This window comes from Phyllopteryx taeniolatus, chromosome 10 (assembly GCF_024500385.1).
Source record: "Phyllopteryx taeniolatus isolate TA_2022b chromosome 10, UOR_Ptae_1.2, whole genome shotgun sequence".
Lineage (NCBI taxonomy): Eukaryota > Metazoa > Chordata > Actinopteri > Syngnathiformes > Syngnathidae > Phyllopteryx > Phyllopteryx taeniolatus.
Window position 1 is genome coordinate 12351074 of NC_084511.1, and position 23447 is coordinate 12374520.

General features: G+C 40.7%; 1 protein-coding gene and 1 long non-coding RNA gene across 6 annotated transcripts; both read left to right on the top strand.

The window, feature by feature from the left end:
* Positions 1-11211, top strand: rgs14b (regulator of G protein signaling 14b). Of its 5 annotated transcripts, none has more exons than XR_009790513.1 (16): positions 2-225; positions 4324-4345; positions 4481-4632; positions 4717-4809; positions 4990-5133; positions 5226-5402; positions 5517-5598; positions 5683-5780; positions 7142-7360; positions 7535-7608; positions 7911-8037; positions 8270-8351; positions 9056-9111; positions 9866-9956; positions 10036-10136; positions 10291-10425. XR_009790513.1 is itself a non-coding variant. In XM_061787990.1 (16 exons), exons 1-15 carry the CDS (start codon positions 106-108, stop codon positions 10056-10058), a joined length of 1560 nt encoding a protein of 519 aa, XP_061643974.1. In that variant the 5' UTR covers positions 2-105; the 3' UTR covers positions 10059-10074; positions 10291-10414. The 5 variants fall into 5 exon arrangements, 4 of the variants coding, with proteins under 4 accessions (XP_061643972.1, XP_061643974.1, XP_061643971.1 ...); XM_061787990.1 differs by having other exon boundaries at positions 10036-10074; positions 10291-10414; XM_061787988.1 differs by lacking the exon at positions 10036-10136 and having other exon boundaries at positions 1-225; positions 9866-9935; positions 10291-11211.
* A 1588-nt stretch (positions 11212-12799) lies between these two features.
* Positions 12800-17435, top strand: LOC133484856 (uncharacterized). The gene is made up of 5 exons (XR_009790514.1): positions 12800-12823; positions 16169-16229; positions 16326-16403; positions 16475-16528; positions 16598-17435. It is a non-coding gene; the product is annotated as an uncharacterized LOC133484856 (long non-coding RNA).
* The last annotated feature ends 6012 nt before the right edge of the window (positions 17436-23447 follow it).

Below are 23447 nucleotides of genomic sequence, written 5' to 3' on the forward strand. Positions count from 1 at the left end.
TGTCTCACCTGCTGCGTACGTCAGGTCTCATTGGCACCAATCAGGAGAATCAAAAGCTGTCAATTCCTACCTGCTGGCTCTCTTCGCGTTCCACTCAGACGGAGCATGGTTGCGTTCAAGGGGCTTTATCATCGTTTCTCCCGCCTGGCGAAGGTTGTGGCACACAGGCAGATAAGAAGATGCGACAAGCGGCGAGCTGCGTTAACAGAAATGGACAGTGAAAAGGTAGGGCAATTAATTGTACAGACACACAAATAATGTTCGGCTATGACGACGGTGCCGTCGAATAGCTGGGTATCACTGTGGAGGACTGCCTAAATCAATCAGCGGCGGGCAAACTTTTGATTTTTTTTTAAAACAATTGTCCACATTATTTGTAGATGATGGAAAATAAAAAAGGAAACTCATTCACATGCATGCCAAATTGGTACACTTGAATTATTTTAACATTAAATATACTCAGTTTTTTATTTTATTTATAACGACAACTAATTAACTGGTTTTCTAATGTAAAAAATGAAAGTTAAATGTATATTTTAAATTGTTTATACTTTGCAGGGGTGTCAAACACATTTTTGTTTTGGTCCACATCATAGTTAAGGTTCCCCTCAGAGGGCCGTTATGACTGTGAATCTCTATATGTAAATGTATGATTGCCTCATATTATTACATGTGCACAAAAAATGGATGGATAACTCTGAAAACAGGTTTGTGGACTTCCTGTGTGTGCAGCGCTAACTATGATAACTAAGCTCCAGGCTGATGATGTGATGGTTTGAACCAGAAATTGCTAGAATATTGTTTTCCATATCACTGGCACCTTCAGACAAAAGTTAAATAAATGTACAGTATTCTTTATAGATATATATGGAAACATGAACGAAGCCTTAACACCGGATATGGTTATCTTTGGGAGGTCTTGAAGACATCTTGTGTAAAAGAAATTTTAGACGTTGAGCTTTCTACTGGTGCTTTGTCTCAGTCTCCTGCCGTAGGGCTCTGCCAAAGAACTGAACCAGAAGTAAGTGCTCTGTCTTGCTTTGCCGAATGAGGAAGTTAGTTGCACATAACCGCTATTTACGCTCCCTCAAAAGGGGTCTGTAATTGCCCATAGATGTCTTATAAATTTGACGCACCACAGAGGAGGGTTGTTAACAAGCTGGCCAAATTTGAATGAATAATAATAAATGAAAAAAAATTACGTATATAAAATAAGGGTCCAAAATCATGAAAAATAAGTGACCTGTTCAATACAAATCAACTATAACAAATATTAAAGGACTCTTGAATGAACTCTGAATGCTCGATGGATAGGATGCCTACAACATAGCCAGCAGGTGGTGAGGCTGTGGTAATTGAGTGTTGTCCCAATTCTTAGGGGCATTGTTAAACCCTTTATCTTGGCCCTCCAAACAGGGGGCTAAGGGAAAGACGTAGCCGAAATGCTGCACACCTTTTGAAAAGTGAAAACTACAGAAATATTTTGAGCAATTCAAACAAATGATTTCTTTGCCTAATTAAACTATACCAACCTGTCCATACAACAGAATATTTTATGCTTATTCTTTCACATCTTAAACAAATTCACATTAGGAAAATGTAACTTTATTAACATTTCAATAATTTCTCCCTACTAGTACCTAGAAATAGTGACAAACTATTAAAAGTAGACATATGGCTTAGTGGTGGTTTTGGCTGCTTCGAGGGAGTCCACGAGCACACTTTGCATTTGTCTGTTTCTCAAGACGTTGGGTGCGAACATAGATGTGATCATAGTGGCTTTACTTCCTCTCTTGTGGCCTGTTGCTATGGTAAAACTTCCAAGGCAGGAAGTGACCAGGGTAACCCAAATGAAGAGGTTTTGGGGGTTGAGGTGGAGAACTTGATTGTGTCTCCAGGCATTGTGTTGTACTTGGACGTCCAAGTGCGGTGTCTTGGTTACCATGGCAAAGAATTGTAATTCTCGAGGGACTCCTGTTGGCCACATGGTGAGTAAGAATACAAAAGGATTGTCTCAGTTTGACTTGGATAGTAGGATGTTTCATACTAAAAGGGTGCAGCCAGGAGGCCTCCAGTCACTATGCTGAACAGTTTGTATGTTATTAAAGTGACGCACAGTAAATGATCATAACGTTTGTGTCAAGGCTAAAAATGGACAGCAAGAAACATTAGGCCTGTCTGCCAATCTGTCGTGTGTGGGCTGTGTGTGATCATGCCCGATTGTGTATTTATGTAATGGAGAAGACCTGGACGTGTTCATTTTTATTTATAGAAATAGGCACTCTACGGTTTTATGTGCGATGTGAATGTTCCTGTCATTGGCAGTGCAGACTGTTGTATGACAAATTGTTCTGTTTTTGGCTCCTTTCAAGTGTGCGCTGATGCCTGTACTAGTGGTTTGTTAAAGAAATGTGCTTTGCTGGACTCCTAAGAAACAGTGTGGTTTTCAGGTGTTGATATTGTCTTTTTGTCATTACTAAATGACGCTGTCAGTGTGAAGCAGGTACGGTAATTTTAGGTTTGTTCTCAGCTTCTTGAGCTCCAAAAGTTGAATGAGGGCCGACTATCAGTATTGCAACCACTTCCTGCACGGTCTGTTTGTTGCAACTGTAAATGAAACGAAGGCATTAATGAAGGCATTAAACATGTTTTTGCATTTTTAAATCTGCCTGTGTTTGTAAGCACAAGTGCTAGTACAGCATCTTAAGCTACCTGGTTGTATTTTTATTTATTTTATTTTTTTAATTGAATTTGGGTCTAGTAACCAGACTTCAGTTTAAAATATACACGTTTTACAGGGGAGCATCTAAGATCACGTACACTCTTCCAGGACATTTTTCCCCATAGGCCAAAAAGGTTTTGCTGCTTTGAATTGTCTGCTTCACTTTCCCTATACTGCACATGAAGAGTGTAAACGCAAAAGTTGTCAACCGCCATTTAGACATCTACTAGCAGACTGCCTGTCACAGCATTGTTTGATGGAGCATTTTCTAACTGAGCAAAGCCAAGCAAAGGATGAAATCCAAAAAACAAAGCACTGTATGCATTTTTAATTCAGCTACCATCATTTTCGTTTCAGCCAATCACGAGCCCATACATATGTCATTATGAACGTCATGCATGTCCTCGAACATGTCTGCACCTGCTATTTCTCATTAACTCTCTGTCATAATAGCTTTGGTGCTCGAAAGTGAAAGTAAAATGATAATTGTGTGAAATGCTCTGAGAGATGTCGTGAAACTCATCAGGCAAGTGCGATTGGTGTGAGTGATCAGGTCAGTAGATTCTACAAGGAAGCCTTTGCCAGTATTGGTCGCAATCAAGTGGGTCCACAAGATCTTGAGGATTAGGGCTTCAACCAACGATTATCTTAATCTTTTTTTTTTTTTTTTTTTTTTTGACAAAGAAAAAGAGAAAAAAATTCCATCCCATTATCCAAAAATTGGACATTTCATATTGACATTGAAAATGCACAAACAATTGGTTTAGTTACTTTACTTGCTCTGTCAATCAGCAACAATTTTAGTCAATGTTTTCCAAAGTAAAAGCAGATGTTTGCAAATGTCTTATTTTAAGTAAACAGAAATCTGAGACTATTTACTGTTGAAAGGCTGAAATCATAGGATTTGGACAATTTTAAGTTTAACTGTCTCTAAACAATCAATTATCAGAATATGTCAGTTAATTTGATAATCGATTAGTTGTCAATTAATTGTTGGACTCTTGAGAATAGCAGCAATGAAGAAGATAACCTAGTGCAATCAATGTGACTTCTCCACTTTTGAAGGCTTGGGATTAAAAGTTAAAGTTAAGATCAAGGGTTATTTCAAGAGGTTGTAGTTCTAGTATACTCGCCTGTTAATTTTTACAAAGCACAATACCATTTCACATTAATTTTAGTTGTGAAAAATTTGAACTTGTCTGTTATTGAACGATATTTTTTTAAAATTAGTTTTCTGGTTTTGTAATTAATTGACGTCAGACATCTTTGAAAGACTTCTTCAAAAAATTTTTTTCCAAATTAGCCTCTGACCTGCTTAACACACTAAATGAAAGTTCTCTTTAACCTGGAATGATACACGCACACCAACTAATTTTACTCGATTCACAAACGAAGTCTGCTTTTGTGCTTGAACTCTTTATTTTTATATTGATCTCTCTTTTTAGAATACAATATGTAGCTAAAGAGCAAAATGCACACAGGTTACCAAAGCAATACAATGTCTTTTGTTATGTTTTCTGAAATGGATAATATCAAAGATGTCTTTATTTTGAATGCACCCCAAGTCCTTTAGTAAATCACCTTTCACTTTCTCTTAACAGAGCCTTGCAGTGTCAGACGGAGGTGAGCGTGAAGTGCCTGCTAATCGCAGAGTGGAACAAGTCGATGCACGACACGAGAACATATCTGATTCAGCCTCATTCTTTGTTGCGCTTATCCTTTCTGGTAAATGGGTGTGTGTTTTGCTGATGTGAGCAGAGTTGAATATGTCTGCGCGGAGCTGTGCAGGCAGCAGCTCCAGCCTCCCTGGGACCCCGGGCGGCGTGGCCTACCCAGCTAACAGTGTGCTAAGCTGGGCAGTCTCCTTTGAGAAGCTGCTGGAAGACCCCAGTGGAGTCAGCAACTTTACAGTGAGATGCAATATATAAGCACATTGTTTCTCCCTCTCCAGGTAGGCGTGCGCGTATAGAGTCTTGTGCAATATTTCTTTGCAGACCTTTCTGAAATCTGAGGTGAGTGCAGAGAACATATTATTTTGGCAAGCCTGCGAACAGTTCAAGAAGATCCCAGCCACATCATTGGAGGAGGTATGACTGCTTTCCCTCCCTTTTATGCTGATGAGCTTGAGTTAAGGATCACGTTGCAGTGAACTGTCCAAATGAGCCTTGATTGTAGTGTGGAAAAGAGACTAACAATTCTACTTGTTACAACAGTGCAGTAGCCTCGATGTGATTTATTTGTCTCTGATGGATCTTTTGTATTTGTAGCTGAAGGCAGCAGCTCGCTCCATCTATGAAACTTACTTGTCTGAGAGTGCTCCCCACTCGATCAATATTGATGACACAGCCAAGAAAGATGAAAAAGAATTGGAACAACCCATTCCTGATATGTTTAACAAGGCTCAAGCACAGGTTTGTTTTAAACGACCTTATGCAATCGCACTAGCCCACTAGTACTTCGGGTAACCTCTTGTCTGTTTTTATTTTCCCTTTGTGCGTGCCAGATATTTAAGTTGATGAAGATGGACAGCTACAGACGCTTTGTGCGCTCGCCCCTCTACCAGAGTTGCACTTTGGCTAGTGTAGAAGGCAAACATTTACATCGGCTCGCCACAGAACCTTTCCGCACAGTATCCTGGGAGGATGTGGCTTATCGAACCCAGAACTTAAGTGACAAACAGGTAGCGCCAGGCAGGGAAGGAAGATAGATAAAAAGTCAGTGAATTGGTTTGCAAAACTGATCCAGGATGTGAGTTTTAATAGCCTTGTAATGAGGTCATTACTGTCTCAAATAGTGCAAGAAGTCAGATGGCATCACTTTTACAGCTGGCAAGAGCTCCGTTGATAAACAGCGACAGAAAAGAGGATCCTGGGGAGGTGGTGATCATTTACTTTTCATCTAAATTAGAGTTTTATCAATCATTTAGCTTGATCTCACGATTTTCCTCTGTCTGGTCTTAGATGCATCCCACAGCAATGTTTCACTTTCACACAGAGAGCATAAAGCTGTCAAGTCGAGCAGTAATGTGGAGCTCGACTCCCTCTACAGGCCGACAGAGGTCAGTGCGGTTTTTACGATTTAAGTGGTAGAGCAGTGTCCTACGTGTATATTGCACATGGGCCCAGACATTACAAGGGATGTGGGGGGAGGGGGACGCATCCATCCCTCCATCTAATTCAATCTGATCTCTTCCCAATACTTTCGCTACTACTGCATAAATCTCCAGTTAATTACGGTGTTGAATTTGTGGCACAAGTACAAGCCCCCAAAGGCATATATTGGGCACAGATGCTTTTGTGGTGAAAAACAACACGATTTCAAAGTAGCAACATCACTCTCTGGCCACTAATTTATACAACTGAGTGACAACACGACACTCGCGGTGTGTGATTAAATATACCACCAGTGAGTGAACAGTTATAAAATAAAAGGCGTGGATGAACACACAATGCCTCCTACTATTGCAACTATTAGGGAATCCTTAACCTCTAACACAATGCCACTCCGCTTGGCATGCTGGGGATTCAAATTCCAGCGTCAACTTCCTCCTTTGCTCCTTTTTTTGAGTCCACAATGTTTTACCCCCAGGAATTCAGAATTATATTTTCAGTAAAACTTTCTTTCTTCAGTTTTTCCCTACGCGCTTGCTCCACACAGTTTTCGGCGCTTGTTCCAACCCACTCGTTTGCTCTCAACCATGCATTTCCTTGCTGCTCAAATCGCTGCCCTTACCATAGATATGAACAATATCAGCCAATTGCAACGCAGAACTAGCAGAGGCACAATGTTGGCGCATTCCGTGTGTGTGTGTGGACAGCAAGAAAACCAAAATATTGTGCTGCATTCGGTTGCACTTAACTCTATATGATTACGAGGGAAATGGTAATATCCTTTAACAGGTAAAACTATATTTTGGGCTCCCCCCCACTCCAAATTGTCTATATTAATAGCACACAATTGGAAATTGACAATGACTTAAACCCCAGTGCGCTGATGTATCTGGTCTTTTCGTCATATCGCTGGCCCTTACACTTGGGCTACAGTACATGACAGTGTTACAAACATACTGCAGCATGTATAAAAATTGTTTTACATCAGAAAAATCTCCAGATTAAACCACCAAATAAATGTAGCAACAATTATATACTCTGAAATAATGATGATCGTGTCTCTTTACACACATTGACGTGCTTGGTGTGAAATCTTATTTAAACGCCACACTGATGTCTGCAGAAATTGACGAAAGATTGCACACAGATCTTCAGCAGCTCTGATTCTCTCTTTGTTTTGGCCTTCACACCTAATTATCTCATGACACACTATGCTGTGGGACATAATTTGAGAATCAGTGATTATAGAACACTCGTGAAAATTACTTCAACAATCTCTACAAATTAACAGACTTGCCCAAATCTTTAGAATGGCCAATCGTGTCCTCGCTCCCCGGAGCAAGCTGGCGTCTCTGGAGGACACTGTGGGGTGGAGGGCGGCTACTGCTGTGTCTACCTGCCTGACGGCAGCGCCTCCCTCGCGCCGACCCCTTATGGCCTGCCCATCAGAGACATGCTGGCTGGCCTGTGTGAGAAAAGAGGCTTCTCACTGAAAGATGTCATCATCTACCTTCAAGGCAATGATAAGGTGAGGACGTGGCAGCTCATAGGACTAAGTCCTTCAGAGGGAAGAAGTATTTCCGATCCAAAATGTGTTCGGAGATGATTACCCTTTTCCTTTGCCGTGCTTCATTCATTTTTCAAATATGGTCTGAATGCCGCCATCTCTGAAAGTCTCATTTTTATCCATGTTCCCGAGCAGCCATTATCGCTGGACCAGGACTCCTCTGTACTGAGAGATCAGCAGGTTTTGCTTGAGCTTCGGGTGATGTTTGTGTGAGTCAATGTTCTTGACTCATTTCTGTGTGTTACCGTATATTTGGTCTTACTCACACGAGCACATGTGCAACATGTCTACTCTCACACTTTTGGAGGGAATGTCCATGTTTTAACACTTGACACGGTTGCTGTAATTTCTGTCATGATTTTCAATGTAAAGTTAGACTGTCTGGTGTGAATGGCAGATTCTTCAGTAACTGCACCCCTTGCTTTACTGATTTTTAATATCGTGTTGCTGTTACCCTGCCTTTAGCTGTAGCTTTTACCTAATATGATGCATGAAATCATTTGTGTTTCAGACTGGAAAATGCATTTACTGGAAAGACAGGTGGGATCATGGCAAAGTCCAGTAAGACTCTGCAGGAAGCCCTGTCAACAGTGTTACAGAAACATAGTTTAAAGCCTCACGAGGCCCAGGTGACCATTGTGAGTAGGGCACTTCTATCTTTGACATTCAAATTAGTGGTGTTGAACTAATATCACTCTCACTACTTTTACAGCCTGTTTTTTAGTAATAAGCAATGAATCACGCACCTCTCCCCTAAGCTGATGGGGGGGGCGGGGCGGGTAGGGAGGCGTTAGACTGCTTATTAAAAATTATCACGCATGTGTAATTCTAATGACAATGCTGTACATGATGCGTTATCGTACGTTTTAGGTTGGGAGTGACGAGGCTGTGACCATGAACACTACAGTGTTCAGCCTGTCCAATAAGATGCTGCGGCTTGACAAAGCCAGAGGTATGAATGCAAACTAGAATATTATGCCCTTAAAGCTTGGTACAGTATTAGCGGTTATCACAAATACTGCATTAACATTTATCTAAGCACTTGATCCAGAATGCTAATGATGCGTACTACATACTGTACTGGATATGCTTATAAATACCCACGCACACACCTTTCCTGTTAGCTGACTCGTTCTACTTTTTCTCCTGTTACGATCAATGTTAATCTTTCTCTTATTCTGATATTCTTAAGTGTGCCTCTCTAGTTTCCTCTAAAAGGCTACAATGTCTGAGCTCATTTGGTTTGTTGAATGCTATGCCATGTCTCGTTCACACCCCTACTGCTGATACACCAGAGCCAACTTCACTTTGGATCAGCGACTCTCATCTCAACTTCACACCAAGTGTAGGACGCGACTTATGTGGCTGTGGCACAAGAGGGCCCATTTAAAGGAACAACTATACAACCTTTTGAAACGAACACTGACTAGTAATAGAAATCAAGGCACTTTTCACTTAACAAAATAGATTTAACACAACAAACCTTTCTCATTTGTATTGTTTACATAAAAAAAATATATACTGTCCTCATCCAAATGACTGCTTTTATGCCTCAGGCAGATTCTGCAGTTGCTTTTCTTTTGATCTCGGAATCTTAACATAAAGAAGTGACCTTGTTTTCTCACAGCAGAAACTGACTTGATTTTTACATTTCAGGTGGAAGAGACCAAAGCAACATCCCCAGAGCTAGTGGAACTGCTGCTGCCACACAGGTGAGACGATGTCTGATTTGTTTCATTAATTGCAATAGTCTTCCCCTGAATATTCACAGGGAATAGGGACAGAGCCCTGCTGCAAATAGTAAAAAGTAGCTAACACCTACTCCAAAAAATTTGTAATTGCATTTAGATCTGCCAAAGCACTTTTCTAAAAATGTAATTTAATTTTTATTTATTTTCCTATGGCCTGACTAAATGAAACTCCTCCCCTCACTTTAACATAGTTGCTTAACCCCAAGATATCACAAGACTCTACCAAAGCATAGTTGCACAACATTAATTGCACAGTAAAGTTGTTGCGTATAACAGTTTGTTTATTTTTATTGTTTTTTTTTTAAATAAACAATCCGTTTATCCGTGCTGTTGTAACACCAGAAATCTCACTCTGGGGCTCGTTAAAGGAATATTTTATATATATATATATATATATATATATAATTGCAATTTTTTTTTTTTTTTTTTTAAGCAAATAAAGCTAGGTTTCCAAATAAAAGCTACACATTTGCAAACTGACTAAATGGTGATTTGTTGTAGTGCATACAATGGTGTAGAATAAGAAGCTAGTAGAACACTAACCATGACACTGATCAAAATGGTAGCTATGGGAGTACTTTCTCCAAATTATTAAAGAAGAAAAAAAAAAAAAAGCTAAACTTGTTGAATGTTGTGTAAATGAGTTTGTTTGGAATTGAAACCCTGCCAGTAATTTTTATGATCACAAACTGTGCATCCTTTGTCTTGGATCCAGGCAGGATCAAGCAGCCTTCAGACCCGGTTGTCCCCTCAGACTGACAAAGCAAAGACTCCACCAAAGCCCAGTAAGAACCCCGACATGGATGGTAGGACTCCTTAGCAGTAATCTAGGATGGCTAGGTGATTATGAGCAGGGGTGCACACTGTACTGTCAATCTGCACCAGTTCAAAGGAGGAGTGGCAACTAGTCCATTGGAGTGTTGGGTACGTGCCATGCTGCACGGCAGGGGAAAGTTCAGCCAATGCTTGAGGGGCTCCCCCATCTTGTAACTATGTTTGTTGTGTAGAACGTAAATAAGCACTGAGAGCTGCTTCTTGTTTGCAGTCGTATTGTTTAGTGTGGTGGCTAACCTCAATATATTCCTAGTTTAATTGGTGCTATTTGAGTGAATGCCAGGTTGTGCTTGATCTTAACATTAGGGCTCCTGGACATGCTGACAAGGGCCCAGTGTTGCAGGGTTGATGACCAGCGAGGTCTTCTCACCAAAGAACAGCTCAAGGTTCCTCTGTTCCTGCAGCTGCCCCCAGACCTGGGAAAGGAGCAACAATCCGAAGAGTCCAGCACAACCACCTGTTCTACTGCACAGCCAGACAAGGTTACTGAGAACTCACCACCTTCCAATTCAGCTCAATCTCAAAAGACAGATTTGCGGGAAACATCTGTATGAAAGACTTGGTGTGTGAGATGGGGGGTGGGGAAATAATGTAAAGAACATTAACACTCATGCGTTCAAAAGATTTTTCTGTACCACTTTTTAGTCATTAACAAATAAGCTCTCAGGCAGCATTCTGCTTCCACTGAAGCTAAAGTTTGACCTCTTTAGGCAGAAGAGAATGAAGGTATGAGGATACATTTGATAAAACACTACACTTCCTTATAAGTACAGTGTTTCATATGAAATATTTTAATCTATCTGAAATGAAAGTATCTTGACGTGAATCAGGCAATTGCATCACATTTATTTTAATGAGATTTCACGTCACCACGTTTATTCCTTGTCAATACTTAACCAGAAACTATAGCTACACAGGACTGCAGGTTTTGAGGAATATTGCATGTTGTTTCAATTCAAGATTATAAAATGTTTTAAGCTGATTTTTAGTTTTGAAAGGATGTCATTTTGTGTGCCTGCTTGTTTTCCTAATGTTTCTTTTTTCCAGAATGTTTTGTTTGCTGTGATGTATTTTTTTAAAAATAGTCTTCCTCTGCTGTCATCTCCTCACAATCTTAATTCTCAGGTTTATCATTATCACTTAGCGTTGTAATGGAGGGGGTCAATTAGTAGGTATAACTGCTCAGGGGACATATTTTTAAATAATTAAAATCTTGTCAAATACAAAGTTTACTCTGTCCTATTTATATTTTGCACATCCGGTATTAGCTTTAATAAGCACACTGTATATATTGCCAGGTAGGACCTCCTATGCTTACTTGACTGATAGACTGCAGAGGAGAGCTTTTAACAATTGCTTTTGTGGAAAAGATTCCATTAATCAAAGTGCTTTTGGATAGCTGCCATGTCCTACATTAGCGTACAGGATCCTGTTTGGCGTACAAGGTGTCTGGGATGCTCTCTCCTTTTGTGTGTGCGTGTGCGCACGCAAATGTCTCCTCCATCCATCTCTCCGTGCACGAATGGCGTGTCGGTGGAGCTCTGAATGGGCACAGGGAGAGGCGTGTCCTCGCACAGACTCCATAGCAGCAGTGACACCAGGAGCATCTCCTTGACTGGACGTCTTCGTCTGCGAGAAGAGGAAGAAAAGCAGGTGAGTGCTTGATTTATTTGTTTTCACCTACTGTATATCTTAGTTTAGCATGTACTATGATAATTTTTGCTATGTCCTCCTGTTTTTCATCTGAAATGAGCTAGCCATTATTCCCCAAATGAGCTTTGTTCCATGGTGTAGCCTTACATTTTAGGGCAAACAACCATTTTTAAACATTTTAGTATTTATTTTGCCTTTCATAGTCTTACAGAAGAATACGCAGGTGTTATGGGATAACAAGCATTGATGGTATGAAATGAGTGGATGAACATCGGTGTAGCATTGAGCCTGCATGTGCATAGTTCACAGGGGCAACTCCAAAAGGATTGTTTGTGTGAGATCGGATATGATAAAACAGGGTACATGTTGTCCTCATCCCTGGCAGTCCCATTTGAAGTTCTTGCCCATGATGCTGCTGTGGGTTCTGCCCACATCACATTGGGGTCGTCTCTCAAGATCTGCATGCATTTGTGATTGGTTAATTCTGAACACAGCCACATCTCCAGTTATGAGGGTGTGCACACTTACGAAAGTTTTTTTTTATTTTTTATTTTCCCCCCCCCCATCCCTCTCAATTGTACAGATTGTCACGTTAATGGTGAAAAAGGTTTTGAAATAATTTCTTTGTCTCATATTTTTAATAACAAAAACCTTGCATTGGAACAGGGTTGGGTAGACTCTTTATATCCACTGAAAATCATAAAGATCTTTGAGTTGGGCACTTACTGTACATGCATTGTCTGATGTTAATGAGCCTCACTTGCCTCTCAGACCTCAACTGGAAGCTGTTGTTGGCTGTCAAGGCGGCCGGCTATCCGGTCTCTCTTCTTAACTACCGTCTCTGGATATTCCTACTAATGCACTGTTATAGACTGCATTTCCCATCTCGCATTACTTCTTGTGTAGCCCAAAATGATGATGGGTGAGGGGGAAAAAATATGCAAAAGACTGTGAGGCAACATTCTGTGTTTGCCCAGCCTTGCAGATAGTCCCGCATTAGCTTTTAAGACTCAGATCGCCTGCTTTTGTTGTGGTGTTTGCCCACTTTGCACGCCATTGTACATGAGCATGGACATGTTCGTGCATGCAAATAGTACAAGTCGCCATCGTTTTAGCCATGTCATCGCAGCAGGATTCTTCATTCTGATTTATAGATCCACACATTGGGAGTGACCTGGTAAAACAGGTGAGGAATTTCTTCCCGATTTGGGTCATCTTACTTCAGTGAACTGGTTGGAGATGTACTCGGCCATCCTGTTGAGCTCCTCCAAAATTGTCTCATCGGTCCATAGCGTACATTTAATCTTAAGTGCACAGCCTTGAGTGTGCCAAGTGAACCAGCTCAGTGTGGACATAATGGACCTGATGTATGAGAGCTGCAGGGAGCGTCCCACTGGGTTATTCAGTGACTTCAATGGGCTGTACAGACACATTGACCTGGAACCATCCCATTGACTTGCTGGCAACACAAATGTGATTCTGCCATGACATCAGCAGTCACAGTGGATGAGTGATGTTGGTCGAACAGCATCCATTTATTCTTATGGAGCCTCGAACTGTAGTTAGCTGAGCACCCAGGGGACGAAAATTTACTGGGATTATTTTATTCAGCCTCAAGTCTTGACTCCTTGGTTCTACTAAATGTCTTGAATTGTGGTGTGATGATGATGATGATATTATTTTGACGATGGTGGGGAAGAGCAACATTCATATAAACGCCAATTCCAACATTGGGACATTGTGTGAACACAATTTGTAAATCCCTTTCAAACGATATTCAATTGAATATACTACAAAGATGAGATATTTAATGTTCAAACTTTTTGGTGCAAATATTATAATATAATAATTATATGATATAATATTCTCTCATTTTGAATTTTAGGCCTGGAACACAGTCCTGAAAACCTGGGACAGGGGCAACAAAAAAACTGGGAAAGTTGAGGAATGCTCAAAAAACACTTGGAATATTCCATAGTTTGTCATGATTGGGTATAAAAGGAGCAGCCCCAAAGGTTCACTTGTTCACAAGCACGGATGGGGTGCGGTTCATCACTTTGTGAACAACTCCGTAAACAAATAGCCCAACGTACAATTGCAAGGAATTTCATCATCTATGGTCCATAATATCGAAAGATTCAGAGAATCTGAAGAAATTGAAAACCAACATTGAATGCCTGTAGTGCCGATTGAAGGTCACATTTAAAAACCCGCATCGTTGTGTAAAGGATATTGCCATGTGCGCTAAGGAACACTTCAGGAAAAAAATCGTCACTTAAATTTGTCACTAAATCTACAAATGCAAGTTAAAACTTTACCACGCAAAGAAAAAGCCATATTTCAATAACACCCAGCGGCTTCTCTGGGCCCAAGCTCATCTGAGATCGACTGACAAAAAGTGGAAAAACGTACTGTGGTCTGACGAGTCCACATTTCAAATTGTTTTTGGAAATCATGCACTTTATGTCCTCCAAGCCAAAGAGGAAAAGGACCATCTGGATTGTTATAAGCTCAAAGTTCAAAAGCCAGCATTTGTGATTGTCTGGGGGTGTGTTAGTAGTGTCTATGGCATGGGTAACTTTCACATCTGTGAAGGAACCATTAATGCTGAAAGGTACATACAGGTTTTGGAACAACACGTTGGCATCCAAGCAATGTCTTTTTCATAGACGCCCGTGCTTATTTCAGCAAGACGATGCCAAACCACATTCTGAACGTGTTACAACAGTGTGGCTTTGTAGTAAAAGAGTGCGGGTACTAGACTGGCCAGCCTGCAGTCCAATGTGTGGCGCATTATGAAGCGTAAAATGCGACAACGGAGACCCCGGACTGTTGCTGTACATCAAGCAAGAATGGGAAAGAATTCCACCTACAAAGCGTCAACAATTAGTGTCCTCAGTTCCCAAACATTTATTGAATGTTGTTAAAAGAAAAGGTGATGTAACACAGTGGTAAACATGACCCTGTCCCAGCTTTTTTGGAACGTGTTGCAGCCGTAACATTCTAGGTTAATGATTTGCTAAAAACAAAGTTTAGCAGTTTGAACATTAAATATCTTTGTAGTGTATTCAATTAAATATAGATTGAACATGATTTGCAAATCAATGTATTTTTATTTGTTTAACACAACGTCCCAACTTCATTGTAATTGGGTTGCACATCCAATTCATAGTCTCAAGCCTTTAAACCACGCCTGCCAAACTGCTTCAGTTTCCAAATAGTTTCATCACCCAGACTGACCGTGACAATGGAGCAGGCTGGTTATCACCTACATCTGACTGACACAGCGTGGCAGGTCCAGAGCCTCACAAGATTAGATGTGGAACGTGGCCCGATGACTCACTCCACGATCTGTGAGGATCTGGATTGTTGGCAGCGCAAAGTTCAAAAGCCAGCATTTGTGATGGTCTGGGTGTGTGTGTTAATAGTGTTCATTGCATGGGTAACTTTAACATCTGTGAAGGAACCATTAATGTTGAAAGGTACATGCAGGTTTTGGAACAACACATGCTGGCATCCAAGCAACGTCTTTTTCATGGACGCCCCTGCTTATTTCAGCAAAACAATGCCAAGCCACATTCTGCACGTGTTACAACAGAGTGGCTTCATAATAAAAGACTGCGGGTACTAGACTGGCCTGCCAGCAGTCCAGACCTGTCTCCCATTGAAAATGTGTGGCGTATTATGAAGCGCAAAACATGATGACGGGGACCCCGGACTGTTGAGCAACTGAGCTTGTACATCAAACGAGTAGGAAAGAATTCCACCCACGAAGCTTCAGAATTATTATCCTTAGTTCCCAAACGCTTGTTGTTGTTGTTAAAAGGAAGTGATGTAACGCAGTGGTAAACATGTCCATCCAAGCTTTACTGCAGGTATCAAATTCAAAATGAGTGAATACAGTATTTGCAAAGAACAGTAAACATCTTTGTGTATTCAACTCAATATAGGTTAAAGGATTTGCAAATGTATTTTTATTTACATTTTACACAACATTGGAATTAAGGTTTGTATTCTATAAATCTGTGTCATGTGAATGGACTCAGTCTTCCAGGCTGTTTGTCTTTGATTCAGGCTTTCCCATGATGAACACCCAAGGGGCCTTTTCCTGATGAAGTGAGAGAAGTAATCCATTCTCACTTGTACTCCTTATCTGTGGTCTGTCATCAAAAGGAGTCATTTTGAAAAATTACATGGTTCTACTGCTTCATGGTGTGTGGTGGTCATTTCGACTTTGGTTTAACTACCAAGAATTGCTGCCATCGGGTGGAATCCTTACATCGCCAAAACCATCACTATTCAGGAAATCAAAACTGCGTGTTTGTGAAACCATTAAAATTGCATAGTCAAAAAGAGAGTAAACCTTTTTTAACACTTTAAATTGGTAATTTGTAAAAATGACAGACTCACATGGGGACTGGCGAACGGTATTGATTTGTGGAAAAAATAGTCACCATATTTGGACATTGCTATCTGATAGTCGATCTATTGTATAGGATTGCAGTTATTTTAAAATATACTCTGTCTATAGGCAGTTTTCCAATTGAGGTCATCTTTCAGTGAAGTCATCCATGGAGCAGAAGACAAATGAGGTACAGCCCCATTAAAATATGTAATATGATTAAGGGTACTACTTGATAAGACAAGCTTTTCTTCTCTTTTGGAATATTTTTTTCCTTTATCTCAAGTGCTCCACCAGCACCTCTCCTCAGAAACGCATGAAGAACCGCTCCAAATCTATAGAGGAGACGCAACAGTCAAAGAGGGTGAGAGTGGCGCACGAGTCCTTCAAGTCCACATGCTGATAACGATAAAACGATCACGTCTTTCTTTACAGGCCTTTTCTTCACAGAAATCCCTCCCAGGAAGACCAGAGCTGGACAGAGTGAAGGTGAACTCTGTTTGTTTGATTGCCTGTGTTCCATTGCAACATGCTTTTTATACAATTTCTGTCTTGCAGGAGTGCCTTGAGGGTTCAGAGACGCCCTCGTCCTCCACTGAAGAATTAAAGGGATGAACGAATAGCCAAGTAAACTTGTCGTCAGACAAATCTACATAGGAATACATGGAAAACAAGGCAAACGAAATTGTAAGGAAAAGTGGGCAATGTGAGCATGTTAAATGTACTGTAAGCTGCCATACACATAAACATTAAGATGATGATCATGCATGTAACTCAAGTTTTTATCCTGTTCTGTTGTATTTGTAAGCACTGCAAAATGTGAATTGACGAAAGGTGATGTTATTGGGTTTATTCAACAGTTTGCCCGAGAGGTCATGAAACTGCTTTGACTTTTCTTTTTGAACGTGGTCTGGTCATCTTCCAGGAAAAATGAATACCTTTTTGAGTGCATCTTGTAGCAACAAACAAAAACATCACCCACTATAATTCGTCTGCATGTCCTGGCATCCTACCAGCAGAACGTGTAATTTCGGAACGCCAATCTATCAAATTGTGGGTTGAGAGTGTTGGTTCTCTTGTCTCTTCTGCACTAATTTTGTAACGGTACACTCACTTAATTTGATACGAAACATGACAAACTACTCTCGGTATCATGCAGTGCATATTTACAATACTGTCAATTATGACCACTCTGTGCTGTTCAAACCTGTACATTTTTTTCCCCCCAATTCAGCTCTTATGGATCTCATTGTGGTAGGTGACTGTTTTGTCACTGGAATCTAGCCAGGATATGTGGATAATGTTTGTAATGTTCATTTTTAATAGTTTATCTGTTTATTGGATACAATCTCGTCAGCCCATGGTTAAATTAAAAACGATGATGCGCACCGAGAAAGCAGTCTTTTCTTGTCAAAACTCTCCACAAACATCACTGAACACAATGAAGATGCAACATTAGACTGTGGGGGTTGTTCAACTCTAATTTCCCCGATGCAGCAGTATCCTCACCTTCAGTTTGGCTGTGCGCAGAGCTTTTATGCCTCTCAGAGTCCCAGCTCTCATCACTGCTTGGGAAACAATTTGCCTGAAGGAGGTGGGAGTTAAGTTGTATTTCTCTGGGGTATGCATGTTAAGATTACAATATTGCTAATAGAACAAAACTGCCGATGGACAAATTACCATTCACCCCGTTCTACCTGGAACGTCGCTGGTGTGCCTAACACTGTAGTTCCCACTTGAGTCAAAGTTTGCAAAACGTTCATGCAGAAATCATGGTGCAAAATGGAGAAACTTCCACACATGGTATTTACACAGTCTTGGGTCCTATCAATACTGCAGTGCTGTTGGAGGTGGAATTAATTACATTTTTGCACTTGCCTGAATACTTCAGCCAAAACGGGTAAGTCAAGTTACAATTATGAAAGTTTGTACTCAAGACCAAAGAGTTCATCCTTGGTTTGTTTCAGCTCACTAAAAGACATTTCCACACACGTTTGACACAATTCATGGTTCTGTGAAACCAAGGTTGAACTTATTGGCCATAATTCTAAAAGGTATGTTTGGTGCAAACACAACACTGCTCATCACCAAAAGACCACCCCATCTTGGATCCATTGTATGTGAAGCATTGTGCTTTTGAAGCGCTTTTTTTTTTTATTTTTTATTTTTTTGTGGACTTTCTTCCCCCCCACCCCTGCTTTTATTCTTGAGCTGGAACTGGGGCCTTGGACAAGGTGGAGGGAATGATCAACAGTTCCAAATACCAGTCGTTGGTACAAAACAGTCAGGCTTCTAGAAAGTGAAAAACTTAAAAAAAAATAAAAAAACCCTGCTTGAACAGCTTTATTTGGGGTTAATCAGAGACACTTTAAATGGTGGAAGGTGTGGGCTGACACCCTTTTAACGAGTTTGAATGTGATTGGCCAATTCTGAACACCGCCACATCCCAGTTATAAGGTGTCCACTTGTGCAACTACATTTCAGTTATTTGTTTTAAATTCATGTTTTTAAAAGATTTACTGATTGAGTTATACAAAGTTCTAGGTTACATTAATGGTAGAAGTTTATTTGAGCAGGGGTGTGTTGACTTTTTTTTTATATTCACTGTATTTCCAAAGGCTAAACCATTATTTGTCCAGATGAGGTGATTGAGCACATTCTCATTTGCATTGGCAAGAGGAAAACTAAACAAAATAAAAGCAAATGCTATAAACTATAAAATATGGGGACCAAAACTTGCCACTAGATGGCGGACTCCTATTTCTGTTAGATGTAGCACAGCACCATTATTTCATAAATTATGCAACTTTTTTTTTTTTTTAATATAAATTATACTTACTCGAAACATTGCTCTTTAATTCTCATCATCAGCGCCGAAATAAGTAATCTCATGGTACAACGCATGCTTTAACCATGCATCATGAAGTTAATTCTGTTACTGATAAACAATGAGGCCAAGTTGATAAACAATGTAGATGATGTGCATCCTCTATGATTCATTTTGTTAGTGTTGCTGAAAGACACCACAGATGTCAAACTCAAGGCCTGGGTGCCAGATTTGGCCTGCCACATCATTTTATGTGGCCCGCGACAGCAAATAGTGTGTCTACTTCATGTTTCTTGCTGAATGAGTTTGCTCTTTCATTTTGGCAGAAACCGGGCAAGTCCCACCGGGAGGAGACCCCGGGGACGACCCAGTAGACTACGCCTCGGGATCCCCATGGATGAAGTGGCTGGGGAGATGAAAGTCTGGGCTTCTCTGCTGAAGCTGCTGCCCCCGCGACCCAACCTCGCATAACACCCAGAAAATGGATGAATGGATGGATTTTGGCAGAAATTCTGTTCCATTTCACCCCCCCTCTCCCGGCGAATCGCTTCTTAACATAAATTGAGCAATAGTTGTATACTTAAATATTTGGTCGCCACTGTTCTCCATGACTTATGATTTCAAAAGTAATTTATAATAAATGCAAGGACAATTGTGCATATGGAATAATATGATAAGGTGATTATGAGCTGTTTTTGTGTTCTTGGCCAAAGCAATGAAAGTATTACTTTGGTGTCATCTTGTGGCATCCTGGTGTCAAGAAATTACAGTATATTGAAGTGAATGAGTTTGAATTAGAGATAAATTGAGCTTTGTGGCATTGACCTATATGCAGTGATAAACCTTTTCTGGGGGAATATAAATCATTCACAAATTTTCATTAGTCGGTTCTGTCCCCCATTCCTGGCTAATAGAAAGGTCTCACTGAACAGTGTTGCCTTGACTTACAAGTTTAGTTTTGTGACCAGGCATATCTCAAATTATCTTTCGCCATTGAAATAAATGGAAATGCCATTAATCTGTTTGAGCCCCACAAAAAGCACCAACAAAAAAATAAAATGTTGGTAAAAATAGAGCTCTTCAGTATTGTACTAAATAAAACCTGCAGAAATAACATATTTAAGTCGAGGGGGGACGACTGTTTGTGCCTCATGATTTCATGCTTTAATTCATTGTGCTGCTCCTTTCAGTGTGCGTGCCTTTGCCACCTGGGGGCAGTATAATACATACAGACATACACATAGGTTTGAGGATGTTTGTGTTCAAATGTGTCATTTAAAGGTTTATAACGACTGCAATATTGATGTTAGTTTCATTAGCCTGTCTATGGCATGTCCCATTATGTGTTAGCATTAAGCTAGCACTGCAGACATTCTTAAGTAGAGATTTTGCTGCTGTTCACTATTTGTTCCTTCTTCTGATGTTCCCTGCCACCATCAAGCGCTCATTATTCAACTTTTTGCCCCCAATTTGTATCTTAAAAAAAGCAAACAAACAAAAAACTCAAAAATCAGATCTCTTGTAAGTTGACATACCATTGTGTATGATCTTCACAATCATCACGGCCATCTGAGGGAAACCAAAAATAACGATGAAAAGGAGTTTGACGATAAAACTCAAAAATCATGTCTTTTCTATTTGCTCTACAAAAAAAATTAACACTTATTCTGCAAGTTGAGTGAAAGTCATTTGTACCAGTAATTAAGTTCTCTTCTGACTTTTTGTTCTTCAAATCAGAAGCAGTGCACACTTGAGGGGACGTTGGCAAGTAATCGGTCTCCTTAGGTACCTGCAGGATAATACATTTTCGCAAGAAACTTGTGAGGAGGCGGCACGGTGGGCGACTGGTTAGCGCATCTGCCTCACAGTTCTGAGGACCGGGGTTCAAATCCCGGCCCCGCCTGTGTGGAGTTTGCATGTTCTCCCCGTGTCTGCGTGGGTTTTCTCCGGGCACTCCGGTTTCCTCCCACATCCCAAAAACATGCATTCATTGGAGACTCTAAAGTGCCCGTAAGAGTGAATGTGAGTGTGAATGGTTGTTTGTTTATATGTGCCCTGCGACTGGCTGGTGAATAGTTCAGGGTGTACCCCGCCTTTTGCCCAAGGATAGCTGGGATAGGGTCCAGCACGCCCGTGACCCTAGTGAGGAGAAGCAGAACAGAAGATGAATGAATGAATGAACTTGTGAGGATCAGAAAGAGACGCAGAGACAGCTATAGATGGGCACTGTGCAGGTAGCTTGGATGATATCACCCACCTAAAAGTGACTGCAGTTGACATATAAGGCCCAGCCTCATTGTATGCTGTCACGACCTGTGTGCAGCCTCCACCAGGATGCAACATAGGGGCGATAATGATGCTGCTGACTGTAATTACAGTAATTCTGGCTGCTGTAATGATTCAACTCACTTGCATCCTCTTTGCTTTTGAGAGACATGTTAGCGCCCCCCCCTTCTCGGCTGGGTTCCCCGAAATACACTGAAGAAGCAGACATGAAAAGGGGATGAAATGGCACTTCTTTTTGAAATGCCGTCCTTTGAATAGAGTCGGTGCTCCGTAGAAGGTGGAGAGAGTCCCTGAAAGAGCTGACTGGCTCGCTGCAGCTGCAGGAAACGGCTTATGAGAGGAGACGTTAAAAGGCTGCTGATGTTTCCTTATTGAGTTTGACAGCATGTTTATTGGTGGAGAGGCTTGGTGGTGCCTCGCGGTGTATATGATTTAAGATCAGGAACCGACGTGGGCCGCTTTTGTCCTCATCTAATTCACAGTGAACATCTTTTTCCTGCTTCGGGAGGCTGATAAACATGTGCTCCCTGTGCTCTTGGGTGTCATCCTGCTTTTTTCTCCAGCACATTCCTGCCCTCCATCCTGCACAGAACATCATGTCCTCTCGACCAGGGAGCCGCAAACTTTTCGAGCCCAGGGAGAAATGTTTCAAAGGACTCCCTCATCAACCTAAGGCCAATTCAACATGACATGTTTCTTTTCTCATCTTTGGAGTTATAAAGAATCTGACCATGTTTCCAATTAAATTCTCTCCGGATCCTGGAGCTAGTGGGTGTGCACTGTGTTTTACAAATATTCAACAATTCTTCCTTGGTTATTTGCACTTTCAATATAGAGAGATGGGGACTTTCTTCATGACATCATACTTCTGTACAGGTCTGAAATCGCTTTGCACTTTTTCCCATTGTTCGCTTTTCGAGCTCAAAACAACTTCATGATCAGCGGCAGTGGTTTTGATCTCCTTCTCATAATTATCCCTTATTTGTAGGTACCAATATTGATCGTATCCGTGTAGTCCAAATCTATCCCTTATTTTTTCGAAACTGCAGCTCACCTTGTTTGACTATTGCGCACATTGCTGCGATTCCCTCTCTCACCCATTGTTTAAACCCATCCATCCAACCATTTTCTGAGCCGCTTCTCCTCACGAGGGTCGCGGGCGTGCTGGAGCCTATCCCAGCTATCATCGGGCAGGAGGCGGGGTACACCCTGAACTGGTCGCTAGCCAATCGCAGGGCACATACAAACAAACAACCATTCACACTCACATTCACACGACCCCTGTGCTCTTGGCAATCCATCAGATAATTTGCAATAAAATATGTTGTATATGTACCTGTAAAAGTGCATCCCGACATATGCGGTATTTTTGGGCCAACTAAGTTCTGAGCCCTGACATCCCTGCATTAGCAAGATTTCATTTACCACATTTTTTCCTAATATTAGCTGATAATAATCTATGTATTCATTTTGTATTGTTTTTATTCATTTACCACATTAAATAACTTATTTAACATATTTTAAGTAACATTTTCAAAAAGTAGTAAAATAAACCCTGCGACCCTAGTGAGGATAGGAGGTAAAGAAAATGGATGGATGGAGTAAAATAAATATTTTCATTGCATTATTTTCTCAACGAATGGTCCGCGGACCACCAGTGGTCCCACAAGAGACTCTTAGTGTTTGAATTTTGTGACACCGCCTCAAACTTCCAAATACTCTACAGATAATGTTTGAAATAACAAGTCGGCTTTGTGATAAATTATCATATAAATGCAACAAGAAATTATCGTATTTCCTCAAATACTGGCTGATCCTCAAATAGGGTTGGGAATCTCTGGCACGAGGCCGGAGCGATACATCTGTAGACACACAGGTAGCAATTTGATTAAAAAACTATATCTTTACGGGCGGAACGATTCTGTATGATTCGATTCTTGATTTGATTCAGTGCAGCAAAAAAATTGGTAGTTAACATTTGCACATGTGCTAATCATAAAAAACCTGGACTTGGCTTAACTCAATTCTATAAAATGACATTTGTCTAACCTTATTTTCAAACATGTACAGTAAAAGACCACTTAACCCTGAGCAATGTTACTGTATGACACTGTTAAAAAAAATAAATCTTTTTTTCTTATACAATAGAACCTCTATAATTTAGGACGATCTGTTCTGTGATGCTGCTGTACTTCATTAATTTTCCCACAGGAAATAAAGCATTTCTTAACTGCAGGCACAACACTTTTAAAACAAAATTACTGCAACTTCGTTTATTCAGCAATGCAATTTTGA

Excerpts from the sequence above, each read along its gene's own strand:
- rgs14b (XM_061787987.1), top strand. The coding sequence starts at position 106 with ATGGTTGCGTTCAAGGGGCTTTATCATCGTTTCTCCCGCCTGGCGAAG. Across the intron at positions 4,810-4,989 it reads CAGCCACATCATTGGAGGAG|CTGAAGGCAGCAGCTCGCTC; the intron begins GTATGACTGCTT and ends TTGTATTTGTAG. Across the intron at positions 7,609-7,910 it reads GAGCTTCGGGTGATGTTTGT|ACTGGAAAATGCATTTACTG; the intron begins GTGAGTCAATGT and ends TTTGTGTTTCAG.